Source organism: Lontra canadensis, unplaced genomic scaffold (genome assembly GCF_010015895.1).
Source record: "Lontra canadensis isolate GAN:19392208 unplaced genomic scaffold, GSC_riverotter_1.0 scaffold4, whole genome shotgun sequence".
Classification (NCBI taxonomy): Eukaryota; Metazoa; Chordata; class Mammalia; order Carnivora; family Mustelidae; genus Lontra; species Lontra canadensis.
The window spans coordinates 54,602,544-54,618,656 of record NW_022630998.1 but is presented as its reverse complement, the minus strand read 5'-3'; the positions used below and the strand labels follow the sequence as shown (position 1 = coordinate 54,618,656).

Sequence of the window (16,113 nt, the reverse complement as noted above, 5' to 3'; positions counted from 1 at the left end):
GTTAAAAAAGTCTCACTTTCTGTGGTTATAGAAGTACTACATCTTTTTAAAATTTTTTAAATAACAAAGTCTAAGGATCTAATATATAACAAGGTGACTGTGGTTGACCACACTGTATTGTATAATTGAAATTTGCTAAGAGAGTAGTAGAACCTAAATATTCTCATCAGAAAAAAGGTAAATATGTGAGGTGATGAATGTGTTGTTAATGAACTACATAGGGGGACTCTTCACTCTTTATATGTATATCAGATCATCGTGTTTTACACTTATAAATATCCTTCGGTTTATGTTTTACCTCAGTAATCCTGGAAAGAATTCAGATAATACCGAAGTGAACAAAATAGTGAAAAAATCTCTAATTGGGCTGTGTAAGTTAAACGAATAAGGGCAAAAGATGTCTATTTACACGCATTACCAGATTTTTTTCTCCCAGTTTATTGAGATATAATTGATGTACAACACTGTATTAGTTTAAGATATACAACATAATGGTTTGATAGATGTACATATAGTGAAATGATTACTATGAAATAAGTGTAGTTCACATGTATCACCTCACATAGTAAGAATTCTTTCTCCTTGTGATGAGATCTCCTCTCAGCATCCACCTGATTTTTTTTTAGAAGATGGTAAATGTATATCTGGATGGGGCCATTTTGATACATCATTTTAGTATGTCCCATGAGTTAAAATGTTTGGTACCAGGTTATAAATGTGCAGTCCCTACAGGGATAATAGAGTTTTCCCTTAGGTCACAGGCTGATTTCTGTGCAGACAGTAATGGGTTATGGATCTGGCTTAATATATATAATATATAACTTTTTATTTAATTTTTTTAGAAATTTTTTAAGATTTTATTTTTTTATTTGACAGAGAGAATGAGCATAAGCAGGGGGAACAGCAGAAGCAGAGGGAGTGAGAGAAGCAGATTCCCTGCTGAGCAGGGAGCCCACCATGGGGCTTGATCCCAGGACCCCAGAGTCATGACCTGAGCTGAAGGCAGATGCTTAACTGACCTAGCAACCTATGCACCACCGCCCCCCACCTTTTTAAGATTTTATTATTTGACAGAGAGAGAGAGAGAGAACATAACATTTTTAACATGCAGTGATCTGAGTGTTCTGTGGAAACATTTGGCAAATGGTTAATGACATTTATCAACATTTTTTCTAGGGAAAAACTAGAGTGAACCCGTATTTTTAAAAGAACCATTTCTATTACATTTTTCAGGATTAAACCCAGAATTGGGGATATTCTGCAATGTGGCATCATTGATAGAAAAGCTGTAGGAATGACTGAGCTTTCACTTTAATGATACTTGAGGTCCCTATTTTTATCTCTGTCACTTTCTTTAAAATTTTTGCTTTCTCTTTATGAAGTTTCTTGAGGAGGAAAAAATTGTTTGGGTGGTAGTCCTAAGAAGTACATTTGAAACTGAGCAATTTTACCTTGAGTTAGGAAAGTAGGTGTTTAATTAACGTTTGTTAAATGTATAGAATGGCTGGTACTTGCCATTGTTGTATGGCATTTCAGAGGAGGAAGTGGGAATAGCTTTATCAACTACAGGTGGAGTAGTTGACATCAGTAGGCATTTAAAAAATTATACTTTTTAAGTTTTCAGTCTATGTAGATTATCAAAGCTAAAGACTAGCAATCGTTTTAAGATAGTATTTGTTGAAACAAAATCATGGGAAAGAAAGGGAAAAATAAAACAAGACAAAATCAGAGAGGGAGACAAACTATAGGAGACTCTTGATCATAGGAAACAAACAGGGTTGGTGGAGGGAAGGGGGTGGGGGGTTGGGGTAACTGGGTGATGGACATTAAGGAGGGTATGTGGTATAATGAGCACTAGATATTACGTAAGACTGATGAATCACTGATCTCTGCCTCTGAAACCAATAATAAATTATGATAATTAATTGAATTTAAATTTTAAAAAGCATGAGATTAACCAAGTATGTCATTTGCATAGCTGTATACTTTGCTACACACTTTAATAATTTGTATGTTAGGGTGTATATTAATTTGTTTTTTTTGTTTAATGCCTTTTAATATTTATAATTGTGCTAACCGTGATTTTTGTGCATTTGGATAGAACACTCACATTTTTTTAATGGACTCCTTAGAGCAATCCTGAAACAGAAAAAAAATGAAAAAAAAAGCTGAGATACTTTGATATTAAGCAACTTATGGAGGCTCATTTATGTTCAGTTACTTGCCAGTTAATGGTAGAGCTAGATCGAGACTTTAATCCCAGCATCTTGCTCAATAATCTTTTTGTAAATCTTTTTTTAAAAAGATTTTATTTATTTATTTTTGAGAGAGAGAGAGAGCACGAGTAGGGGAGAGGGACAGAGGGAGAAGCAGACTCCCCGCTGAGCAGGGAGCCCAGTGCAGGACTCGATCCGAGAACCCTGGGAACGTGACCTAAGCTGAAGGCAGACGCTTAACTGACTGAGTCACCCAGGTGCCCTTGTTCAATACTGATGTCAGTAAAATCATGAACAGAAGAAAAAAAGTATTTGTTGTTTTCATTATGACTTTTGTAAGTGGAGTGACAGTATCATGTAAACCAAGACAAATTCTAAGTTAACGTGACAAATACAAGTCACAGACTGTCTGGGCAAAATAGTACATGTGGTTCTTTAATTCAAAGGGACTTCAGGGTTACTGGAGGGGAGGTGGGTGAAGGGATTGAGTAACTAGATATCGGGCATTAAGGAGGGCGCGTGATGTGATGAACACTGGGTGTTACATGCAACAGATGAATAACTGAATTCTGCTTCTGAAACCAATGATAGACTATATGTTCACTAATTGAATTTAAATAAAATAAGTTTAGAAAGAGGAGAAGGGATTTTACTTTTTCTAGCTCTTACTAGATATTGTATAGATCCACTTTAATTTTCCTCCCCAATCATTACACTTTTAAATAGCATACAATTTGAATACAAACTTACGTGTTTTTCTAAAATCTATTTTAGCCTGCAAACCAAGGGTCAAAATTCAAAGACCGTCGGCTACAAATATCATGGCACAAGGCCAAGGTGCCTTCTGTATCCACTGAGACTGAGGAAGAAGAAGTCAAGGAGGAGGTAAATTTAACGATTGAAAATAATCATTCAATTAGACTGTTTCTCAATTAGCATTTTTCTTGACATTAAAGTAAATAAAATAAATCTTAAAATAAATATTGTTCTTTTATGCACGCTGTAACTTAAGACTAGTCTACAAGTTTACTAAAGAACCAGAACAGTTGCAGACGTAAAAAGTTCTTTGCAGGGGATATTTTCTGGCATAGGAGAGACTGTTGTTGTTGTTGGTTTTTTTTTTTTTTTTTTTTTCCTTTTTTCTTTTTTCTTTGCGTTTATTTGGCTTTGTGCTCCAGAAATTTTTATTCTGTTAAGTGAGGACATGGATTACATGAACAAATTTAATTTTAGCTGGTTGTTTAGCTTTTTGCTTATTCATGTTCCATAAGTAATAGATTTGAGTTTCTTACTTTCCTTCTATGTGCAATTGATTAAAATGAGAGTAAGGAAGTGGGAATAAAAGGGAAGAAATATAAAAACCAAGGACTTAACGTAGTACAACTGTTAAATATAATGAAACTCTTAAAATACATGAAAAATAATTTTGCTTTTTTACTCCCTGTTTCTAATTTCTTTGTTAAAATGGACACTTAGCCAATGTTTCAAGTTATTTGATTTATTGTAATTTTGGTTTTATAAGATGTTAGCATTCATGATTGATCAAGAGTCCTCTGACTGGGTAATTTTTAAAAAACAAAAGCAGAAACATTTCCCATGTTTAATAAAAAGAAAAGGAAAGAAAAATCTTGGTGTTTTGGGAATGTTTGTAGATATTTCTACCACATGTAAGATTCCAAATTTTTATGTATGGTTGAGAATGTTGGTGTCATGGGGAAGTTAGTATGTTCTCCATCACAGATAACTGGATATTAAAGGAAAGGTTTAGGAGCTTGGTCATTTATTTTCCTTCTTTTTAATAAGTTAATGGAATAAAATTAATTTAAATTTATTTAATTTCATTAAATTAATTTTATTAAAACCATTTCATAGATATTTTTCTTTAATTTTTCCTACTAAACATTCATGTATTATTTTCCTGATGATATTAGAATGGAAATCTCTTAAAACTAGCAAAATTAACAAGGGAGAGAATATGTATATGTTAAAAAACTGTTTGGGGTATCTTTGCCCTGAAGGATACTCTCTGACTGCATCACTTGTAACTCCAGCCTGGGTTTTGTATACTAGTCTTTTTGTCCTTTGGCCTAATAACTTAACTTGCTTGTACTACTAAGGAGATTTTACCCTCTCTTTCTTCAGGAAACAGAGACCTCAGATTTGTTTTTGCATGATGATGATGATGAAGATGAAGATGAATATGAGTCTCGTTCATGGCGAAGATGAAATCTGATGCGAGCTGTGTAATTTTTAGGAATATTGTTTAGAAGAACAACTTTTTAAAATTATTTAAAGAAGTCAATGAGCCAAAAATTTTTTTTATTTTTCTTTTCCACACAGTAGGTTTAAGGACAGCAAGTTTGCTATTTAAACACATCTCATAACTGTTCATGATATTAAAGCACCAAAGGCCTAGTGACTTTTACACAGTTGTGAAGATCCACAGGAATGATATGGATAATCTCTAGAGCCTTATTTTCCACACCACCTGTTTTGTTGCTATTGGTGTTGGAGTATGATGTAAATGACAGGGTGTTCAGAAATTTTATTTTGGATTATAATCTGCTGATAAAATTTCATTAAATGTCAAAATCGCCTGGAATCTCTTAACTCTCAGCTATTATGGATGGGTCGTCAGACAGGAGATATTTGTAATTAAAATACCCTTTTGCTTTCAAGAGTTGTCTTGGAAGAAGAAAAGTAAATTTATTTTAATTTTTTTACTGTGGAGGAGCCCAGTTTGTATTCAATCTAAATTTTCGAGGGGGGGCTGTTTATGTGCAGTACAAGTACTATTTTAGTGTAAATCATAACAGACTCTGTATTAAATGCTATAAGGCAGTGGTAGCTAGCTCCATGGTATTTCCATTCTGTCATCATCTTAACTGTCCTGGATTTATGCTACTGATCCTTAGTTTGCTTTGAAATTAGTGAATATTGGTTCAGTTGGTCCTGTTTAAAAATACTCTCAGAATGTAAAAGGCTTTCACCTCTTGCCCCTTTCTTGTCCCCATTTTCTTTCTCCTGCCTTTATATTAATAGCCCTGACTTACCCACTATCGAGATAAGTGATTCTTCTGGGCCACCCGAAGTCAGTCCCCAATAAAAAGTTTAAACCAGCACCTTGATAAATAAGTGATGTTTTGATGAGAATAATGGAAGGTTTGCGGGGGTGGGGGGAAGAGAGTCACCAGCTTTCCTTTTTTCTTTTTTGAAGCTTCAGTTTAGTTAATAGTTATACAAAAGGGTTAAAAAGTGTCTGAAATTCTTCACCTAAATTTAAACCATGATGATGAGGTGACTGGGGATAGGGTGGGGGTGGGTGGGATAGGGGGATTGGGGATGCTAGTAATAAATGGGAGTCATAACTTGACTTTGATCAGATGACTTTATATTTTCATAATTTTGTAGCTTGTTGCTATCCATGAACATATGCATCCTTCATTAGACAGTTTCCTTCACTGTGTGCATTTTTACTGTACACTGTATAGAGTAGAGTATCTGTTAAGTAAAATATATATGTAAATTTATGTCCTTGTGTTCTGAATGTTAGATGGAAAAGCAGAGGAGCAACACTACACTGTATTGACCCCTGGGAAAATAAAATAAATAATGTACATAGGATGTCACTTTTTCAAGGATATACACATCTATGTTTTTATATATGTGTGGTGTGAAAATTTGAAACTTCCTGTTGGCTTCAGAAGGTTCTTGGTGATTGATTATTATATCAAGGATTTTGTTTCCTGAGGTAAAGGCTGTTTCTCAAAATAGAAACTGTTCGCTAAGAAACCTAAAACCTTCAGGACTCTAGATTTACTTAGCTGTAAGAAGTTAAATCCCACGTTGTGATTATCTTTTCTTTTCCACGTATTTTCCTGGAATGATGTCTCAAACCAGGATCATTTTTAAGTTGATGTAATTTTCCCTTCACAATAATAAAGACTTCCTTTTTCTAGGTTATTATATTTCTGATAACACTGAAGCTAAAATAAGCTCATAAAAGCAGGAAAACCTTACAATGGGGTACCTAGAATAAGCAATCTTGCTCCTTCCTCCTCCATCATCTCTAATGAAATTTTGATGTCTGTGGCTCAAGTTGGTATATATTTTGAAAGATTCATTGTGGTGAATATTTTGAGTCCTGACAGTTTAAACGTGATAGAGGGAACAAAGGATTTATATATTTTTTGTACAAAGTTTTTTCTTAAACTGTATAATTTTGTAAATAATTTGTTTGTTTTTTTTGTGTACTAAAACTACCAGCGTATAGATTTCAATAAGAATTGTTGTATTTTTGTATTTGGAAACTGAAAATTACAGTAAATTAATGGAGCTGTAAAAGAAAATTTTCAGTGGACTGACAGTTCAGCAGAATGAGATTCCTTTTCATATGATTTTTTTGAACTTCAAAATTGACATCGTATGATAATACTCTCAGTATAGAGAGAGTAGAAGATTTGTTTGATTTTTTTTTTTTAGTTACTGGGGGAGAGGGGATGAAAGAAAAGGGTGTTCAAGTAAAGAATAAACGGACACTGTTTTCAGGAAGATTTGAAGCCCTTTCTTTAAAATAGTGTAATTTTCAGTACACCTTAAAGTAGAACTAAAATAATTTATAAATGTCCTAAGAATTCTAAGACATGTTTGACTTTCTAAAATGAATTCAAAATATGGGTTGAATATATTATTAGAAAATTTAGTTAAGACTAGCATAAAATAGTTGAATGTATGTATTTTTTTCCTTTAGAATTTTTTTTAACCCCCACCCGCAAATCCTCAAGCCCTAGAATTTCTCTTAAAAGTAAGTAACTATCATGGCTTGTTTTCCTGGCCTCTTCCCTTAACGAAAATAACATACTCCATCTGAGGCAAATTTTGTTCTTTTAAATGAGTATAACATCTAAGAAGCTAATGAGCAGTCAGAGCCACCGGTCTGGCTAGGTTAGCCTGGTTTACTAATGGATTGTTGCCCAGGCTTAACAAAGCAACCCTAGGGCATATAGAATTTCCCTCACTTTCTTCATGTTGTAATATCAGGAAAACATTGTCACCAGCTCAGATGATAAATTGGGAAACAGTCTAGTTAGGTGGGTCCGTGGTGATGGATCATTATTTCAAAAAGAAGAAAAAAATCATGTGAAAAGGAATAGTGGTTCCTCTTGATGTATAGTATGCCTGTATTATAGTTTTTACAAAATTGTGAACTTGTGTAATAGTATAATAGGAGATATTGTTGAATTTCTAACTGTTTATACATTTAAATTCATATATGTAATGTTTGTTTTATCGATTACAATCTGAATTTCTAAGAAGCATGTTGACTTTTGCAATAAAGATGCAATATGGAATGGTTCACAATTGGAAAAAAAGAAAAGAAAAAAGAAAAGTATTACAAATTTAAAATAATTTGGAAATTTTATGAACCATTCCAAAAATTCTAACAATCACCAAAAGAGCTGTAATTCTGGCTTGTTCTGGAAAGAAAGAAAATGTGTGTGTATGCTTGTTTGTGTGTGAGAATGAGTGAGCAGTGGATATGTCTGTGTGTTTCATTTTGGGTTCATGTACATGAGAGAATGCACTCAATATGCATTTGGGTACGGAAGTCCCTGACTGTCAAATAGTCAATGAATTCAAGAAGATGTAATCAGGGTGTTCTTTAAAATGAGTGAGAAGGGTATTGCAGAGGCAGTTGTGAGTAACCTTGGATAGCCATATTTTTTTGGTCATGGATGGATCCCAGTATCCCAGATACAAAAGCACAAACAGCTTTATGAAAAAAATTACTTGAATGTTATCTTGAGATTTTTTAGTATGCCTCCCAGTCAGTCGGCAGGACATTTTCCGTAAGTGGAATAGAGAGAAGGGAAAGAACACAGTGAAGAGATGACTTACAGATAGGTCAGCTCTGTGATGAGTATTTGTAAAGAATAACAGGAGAAGGAAGTGATATTACACACTAAGGACTGGATGGTTATAAGAAGAGGAGATACATCACTTGGGCTTATTTTCTCACTTTAAAATTGCTTTTCTCATTATAAAATTCCCCTTCAGAAGATTAGGCATTGTCTACGAAGAATTCTTTAGATTTCAACTTTACAGGAAAATACTAAGGAATGGGAACAAACTTCATTTTCATTCATTTCAAATAAATTTTATCTATTTTATAAATTAAATGGCAAGGTCTGTGTGACCATTTGTTTTGAATAGATGATAATGTAACCAGCATTATGTTTGTAATAAGCATTAGTTTTGGGGTGGTTTGGAAGGGACCAAGCACACTATTAAACACAGTTGTATCTGTTTAATGGTAGCAAGGCAAATGTTTTGCTACAGTGGAGCTCTCATTGATAGAAATTACTGGTTTTGTGTGATGTTTTTACTGACTTAGATACTAATTCTTACAAAGCCAAGGATAAATTTCTAATCCCAATCCCCAGTGTACTACTACCTAGTCTAGATCTAATTAATGTTACTGTAAACGCAGGGTGAGTGTATGTCAATGTGTGGGATCATTTCAGATGCGAGAGTCAGGATAGCTTTAAATACGTGAACCAACATTGGTAGGGCACTTTTTTTTTTTTTTTTCAATTTTAGTCTCAAATATCTATGTGAGGAGCTAATAATGTGTCAAAAAAAAATGTACTGCTATTGCTTGTGTTTTCAATTACCATTTATGGTACATTGATCTTACTGCCAAGTGATCTCCTTTCTACAGGATCATCTACCATTTGGCCTCTTAACCTGATTCTGCATTCGACCTTAGGTTAACTAAACCACCCCAGTGTTCTGATAGAGGTGACTTGATACAGTTGAAATTAAGGTCAGACTAGTGTTTGATGATTATTGGCAAGGTTTTTGTATTTGGAGGCTACTCTTTTCTTGGGCTTCTGCAGTTTTGTTTTTGATGGTAGTGGTGATTATGCATTATAAACATTGCTGTTAATTTCTCTTTGTATTTGTTATCTTTTATGAAAGAGGAACAGGGAGGAAGGTCCTAATGTAATACTCTATTAAATTATTTTCCATGAACATCAGCCTATTTTTTCTACTTCATAGAGTTCTACTACTTTGGTATAATAACCATTAGTTCTTAAAATAATAGAGTCTATTAAATATAGACTCTATATTTCAAAATTGTTCTTTACTCAATCCTTTGTTGGGGTGTAGAGGTGTGAAAAGACTTTCAGTGGCCCTTGCCATATTTCTTTTGGTTTTGTGAAAACTTCGTAAAAGTGGATGTCTGGTTATCAGTTTTCTAAGGTCCTTGTGATTCCTTCTCTTAGTTTTCCCTCAGCTATTACTGTGAAATATGGATCTATATTCTCCCAGTTTTAAATGAAAGGGCTAATACAGACCTTGCTAAATTCGTTCAGTTTCTTGAGGATGACTAAGGGCTAATACAGACCTTGCTAAATTCGTTCAGTTTCTTGAGGATGACTTGGCTTCAATAATGAGTTTGCCCACATGTTTGGTTTATGTTTTTGGGTCAAACACTGCCTGTTTATCTATGGAAACATCTGTTCCTCTATAAACTACGGAGTTCTAGTTTCTGAACAAAAGGGTTATTTGTTTACTCTAGGATTGAAGTTTTTAACATTGAGAGCCTGTAGGGGGCGCCAGCAGCCAAACTTTAGTTAGCCTTAGAGCAATGACTAAATCTTTGACAGCAACTCAGAGTGAAAAACACATTTTGCATTGTGACCTAGCATACACCCACACGAGAAAAAAAGTTTGCCAATGTGTACCCTTACTATGGAGTATGCACCTGGTGATTTTTTATTCTATTAAAAATTCTTGTCAGGATCCACTATTTGGCTTCTAGAACTGCAGTTTGACAAAGAGTAGTCTTTTGAATTGCAGGGTGAATTGGAATTTTAAACCACTCTCTCCCTTGCTGTCACCTCATCACTACTATTTTGAATATAAAATGATAAAATTTTATCTTCTGTGTTTTGCTTGCGAAAGTAGTCTGGAGCCTACTGTTGACCATTGCCTTAAAGGCGGAAGTAATACATACATTGACATCTTTATTGATTAGTGGATGCTTTATTGATTAGTGGATGAAGGTGTTGTATAGTTTTCATTTTTAAAAAGATTTTATTTATTTTAGCGTGTGTGCATGTGCGCATGAACAGGACGAGGAAGAGAATCTCAAGGAGACTCCTTGCTGATGTGGGGCTCTATCTTACTACCCTGAGATCATGACCTAAGCTGAAACCAAGAGTTGGATGTTTAACCAGCTGAGCCACTAAGGCACCCAGGTGCCCCTGTAGTTTTCAGTTTTTTAAATAGACAAGTGTGAGAGGGTTTAAACCTGCCTGCAGTTTTAAATTTTTGTCATTTGTGTAAGGAATGGAGTGGAATACTGTTACATTGGTGCTACTTTTTACAAAATTCAAGTCACTTTGCAGACATGATTTATTACTTAATAATTAAAAAAAAAAAGATCTCCTGTGAAGACCATACAACTTGCAATTACTTAGTGGCTGTGAATCAATAAAAGTTATTTAGCTTTGAATTTTACTTTGCGTATGGAGTTTACCTTAGCTATCAACCATTCAAAACAAATTAAGTACACTGTCCCTGTGAGAACATTGTACATATTTCCAACGTTGTGCTATTGAATTTTATCCTTTCAGATGCATTGCCCTGTAGGTTTCTGATTGATAAACCCCTGTATGAAAAATAACTACCCATTCCATGCTACTTTTCTTAATTTTGGGCAAGTGTGTCATTTGTAGCTTTGTGGGCCTGAGCTTTTTCAGTTTCTAAAATGTAAAGAGAAAGATTGGGAACATATTGATGAGAATGTTGCCATATCTTCAGAAAGCCACAGAGAAAAGCCATGAAGCCCGCAAAGTAATGAAACCAGTACTAATCATGCAAGTATTGTACATTTCAGTATTTCTGTTCTCTTGTCTCTCTCTGTACATCCCTTGTGGGATTCCTTAAGCAAGAAAGCCTGACTTTCCTATAATACCAATGGTACCAAGTAAATGTTTTCAATGAAACTGATTGGTATTTTGAGCTATTCACTTCTAAAAAATAATAGCTGGCACGCATTGAATGCAGGCTTTGTACCCAATAATGGCTCAGAAGTTTGCCTGCATTCTCGCTTGGAGCTACAAGCTTTGAAGAAAGTGCTCTATCCTCTTGTTCAGCTTTGAACGCTGAGTTTGGAGAGGTTAAGTGGCTTCCAGCCTATAGTGGTGGTACCAGAATTTGAACAGTGGTCTGACTCCAGAGCTCATACTATTAACCTCTTTGCTGCTTCTAATAAAATGGAATATTGCAAGTCTGTAGAATGTCACTGGACTTTTTTATCAGTGTCTGTCAAACACTGCCATTCTGGCTCCATCTATCTCATCTGCCTTGGATTGGAACCAAGCTCCCTTGGGGAGCAACAACTGTGTTTTTAGGTAGCATATTGGAAACCTAGAGAACAGCTTATATATGCTAATTTGTGGGGAAACATTTTAAAGTAATTTTCTGTGACCTCCATAATGTGCAGCCAGCCAATTTGATACATTTCACACTAATTTGGCTATATCATAACCTATGTTTATTTTATTTTCAATTTTATCTTAAGTATTTTCCCCCATGGCAAACCGGATTATGATAATCTTACAGTATTTCTACCTTGCTTCTTTGTGTTTTTCAATATTTCTGGTGCCTTCTTCCTTTTAACCTTGGCATTAAAAAAATCATGTTGTACATAAATAAGTTTACATGCTTTAATTTAATGATGTTTTCATATAGTATACTGAATTTTCTAGGCAGAAAGTGCTGAGAATAGCAGTGTTCGCTTATAGTTATGTTTATGCCATAGATTTTTTTTAAAATATATTCGCAGTGAATAAAACTGATGTTCATGTCATTTTTCTATTGTTTATAGAGTTATTTGATTTTTTTTACATGTTTGGATTTCTTATTTTAGTAAAGTTATTCTAGATCCTTGGGGAATTTCTACTTTTAGCTCTTTTGGCAACTATGAAATGTTTATTGACTACTAATGGTATGGTGGTAATTATAACCTGCAAAAAGAAAAAAAAAGCAGATGTAAGCACCCTTGGGAGAAAGAGGACTTTCTTTTTTTTCCTTGACAGCCCATGAAATCTAGGGATGTTCCACTAGATTCAACAGAAAAAAGATTTTTATTCTTGACAAATTTAGTAGACTTTGGAAATATTTCCACTATAACAACTGTTTCAGGGAAATGGCTGAGACAAAAGACAGTGATAACAGTACATATTTTTAGGTATTTGTGCCTAAAAATTGGATTCTGCCATTAACAAATATTTCACTGTCATTAAATGCTGAAAAAGCAGGTGTGCTGTTTTTAAAACATTATCAGCATTCTTGGTTTTGATTAAAGATGGGCAAGAATTTTATACACAGAACTTAATTCCTTAGAATTACATTTAAAAAATTTTTTTTGGAAAATCTACCAATGACTTGAAAGCACTTCTCTCCCTGTGATTTATTTAAATCCTAATAAATTATACATTTCTGCACTTTAGTCACTCATGTGAACATTATTTGGAGTTATCTCAGTAGAATGTTGCTATGCAGTCTCCTGAGACCTCAAGTATGTCAAAGAAGTTTCATCTGTTCTTAGTTTTATGTTTTTGGTGACTATTCTTGTAAGTCAGATAAAGCTAAAGAGAAGACTTTATAAAGTTTGAGTGGATTAAAATCTGTCAGAAGTGAGGACTTATATAGGAACTCTTTTTTATGGCAAGCTTCTGTGCTGAGACCTTCATATTTTTGGGAATCTATCTGTGACTTGTAGGCACCTATCAGTTTCTCAGAAATGACGTATCTCGGGGGAAAAAAAAACAAACAAACCCTAACTGGTACACTATGACATGTTCGGAAGACTTTGAACATTGTAAAAACAGCACATAGCCGATTTTTCCTCTCGTGTGTTGCAGTCCGGGAGGATTGTGTTTTCCTGCCTTTTGCTGTTGCAGTGATCATCAGTGGCAGCACTCTTAGCTTTCTAGACTTTGGATGGCAGAAGTGGTGTCAGTAAACGGTTTCACTTGTTTTCCTTTCTTTGTGGCCTGAGTGGGTTAGACTCCAAAGAGAATTTGCACACTAAAAATAGGAGAAAAGTACAAGTTTTGATTCTGTTCAACATTTTAATAGGGACTCCTTGAGAACGCTTGCCCAGAAACATGACCCATTAATGTGTGGTGTGTGTGTGTGTGTGTGTGGGTGTGTGTGCGTGCGCGCACGCATGTCTCGGTGTGCCATAAATAAGAAATTAAGAAAACATGTTTGGTCAGAGAGAGTGAAATATTCTGCACACAGAAGCCCTGTAATAACTGAGTAAGTGACTGGAAGAACCAGGGCGGATAACAATCTATCTCTGCTTTTTATTTGATTCATTTTCATTTAATTTCACCACAGTCCATTTTAATGGCACTAAGAAATTATGGTCAACATGGAAAAAGAACTGTGAAGACTTAACTACTTCCTGATTGTGTTTTCTATGAATTATTTTTTTAATTTAGTGTTCGTTTCTTTAAAGCATGGTACCCTTTTGTGTAGTACTTTTTAAAAAGATTTTATTTTTAAGTAATCTTTACACCCAATATGGGCCTCAAATTTAGAAGCCTGAGATCAAGGGTCACATGCTCCCCGGAACTGAACCAGCCAGGCACTCTGTGTGTAGTGGTTTTTCTGTCAATATTACCTTTGGTAAGAGAGATGGCAAGCAGGTCAGGACCTGACAACCCACATGTCTGAGGCAGGCAGCTCATCTCCCACAGCTGGGGTGTTCCTCACCCTGTAGTGGCCAAGAGAGCTCCAGCCTTTATGAGGATCACAGTAATCCTGGCTACCATTTCAGTGTTTCTTATGTGACTTATTTGTTTCCGAACGTTCTCATTTAGTCCTTTCAACAAGGCTGGGAGGTATATTCTAGGGTTTTTTTTTGTTTTTTTTTGAAGATTTTATTTATTTATTTGACAGACCGAGATCACAAGTAGGCAGAAAGGCAGACAGAGAGTGGGAAGCAGGCTCCCTGTGGAGCAGAGAGCCCGATGTGGGGCTCGATCCCAGAACCCTGAGACCATGAACTGAGCCGCAGGCAGAGGCTTTAACCCACTGAGCCACCCAGACGTCCCTGGTTTTTCCCTTTTTGTACAAGGGAAAACAGAGTTACAGACGGGTTCCGTCACCCATATCTCAAAGCAAAGCCAAGACTGAAAGTCACATTATATTTGATTTCACAGTAAGGCTTTTAACCATTGCTTGATGCTGTGTTCACATCCCAATTCCTGCTACCTGTGCCAGCTTGGATTAATTAGTCTTAACTGCTCAACTTGCATAAAATGGGCATTTTAATAGTAGTTCCCATTTAATGTTCACAAGATTGCAATAAGCATTACGTGAGATAAAACCTCTGAAAGGACTTTGTGAAATGTAAACCACTATTAGCATATCTTCTAAGCTTCATCAAATGGTCTGAATGGAGTCAGATTCAACTACCATTGAATTTCCTACTTGGGCTATTAAATCTTAGCGAATTATTTACATGTGTTTAGTGATGTTGGAGACAAGGGAATATTTCACACCTGAGTCTGCACTTTTATATTTCCATAATATGCCACATTAATCAACTAGATAAAGACAACTGGATTCTAGGTAATGACATTTTCTCATAACTTAGCAGCTGGAAATACACATTACCCGTACCCCTGAGCTGAGTCAAATACTGTATGTTTTGACAGTTGTCCAAGTGACCTCCGGCAGAAGAAAGAAGGGGCTCACTTTCCTGACCAGGATCCCCCTACCAGTCTCCCCTGAAGAAAATAAGTATTTTTTGTGTGTGTGTACTGACAGTGTATCACAGAGAAGCATAAGTATCACCCCAAAGTCTCAAGCCCTGTGACTTGGGAATTTAGAAGGCATACTTCAGAAACAGTGTCACGGGCTGTTTTATTATTAGCTATACAGTTTGCTCCAGCCCGAAAAAATCCTTTAGTGTGAATTTCTTAGTTGCATAAAATGAGATTTTTTCCTTGTTGTCACATTTCTGTACAGTGCGTGCGTATACCTATATGTAAAAAGGTGGTCAATGAGTTACGCTCTATGGGGAGCCCAAAGGAAAACAGTTAAAATAGAAAAGTCAGTGAAACTATTTTACATAATGAGAATATTTGGGGGACACAAGAATTAACTATTGTATAGATACGTCGTTAGTACACAGTATGTGAAATTATTGCACAAATTTTTCATGGATTTTGTGTTTCTGGGTAAAAGGCAGATAAATATTTAAAAGCAAGCTATCGTTTTCCTCATCTCTCCATAAAATTATCTTTCAGATGATACACTCTGAAAAGAGTCATGTTATTATTAAACATATCTCTTTTTTTAAACTGTTTCTCTTGTTACCATTTAAGCAAATGTATTGATTTATTGAGCATTCTGGAAGATAAAAATGTTTTAGACACTCAACTTGAAAATACACTGACACATTTTGTCTGGAAAGGATAGAGTCTTCCCCTTGCTTGCTTCCCCTCCTCATGTCTAGCCTACCACACCATTAACCAGGGGGGTACTTATTCTTCTCTGACGGTGTGTTTATATCTCTATTTTACACTTCCTCAGGACATCATCTCTCTGTTCATAAAAGGGAAAGATTTTTTTTTTTAAGATTTTATTTATTTATTTGACAGAGATCACAAGTAGGCAGAGAAGCAGGCAGAGAGAGAGAGGAGGAAACAGACTCTGCTGAGCAGAGAGCCTGATGCGGGGCTCGATCCCAGGAGCTGGGATCATGACCTGAGCTGAAGGCAGAGGCCCTAACCCACTGAGCCACCCAGGCGCCCCAGGGCAAGATTTTTTCTATTTCTATTTCTATTTCTATTTCTATTTCTAT

The 16,113-nt window shown here is 35.3% G+C and overlaps 1 protein-coding gene across 5 annotated transcripts in view; it reads left to right on the top strand.

Annotated features, from left to right (window-relative positions):
- RBM27 (RNA binding motif protein 27) overlaps window positions 1-7,672 on the top strand; it is a 77,010-nt gene extending 69,338 nt beyond the window's left edge. For all 5 annotated transcript variants that reach the window (XM_032850875.1, XM_032850859.1, XM_032850868.1 and 2 more), the window contains 2 exons: window positions 2,991-3,101; window positions 4,359-7,672. In XM_032850875.1, coding sequence (XP_032706766.1) covers window positions 2,991-3,101; window positions 4,359-4,442 — 195 coding nt within the window. In that variant the 3' untranslated portion in view covers window positions 4,443-7,672. The remainder of the gene's footprint in view (window positions 1-2,990; window positions 3,102-4,358) is intronic.
- Window positions 7,673-16,113: the final 8,441 nt, after the last annotated feature.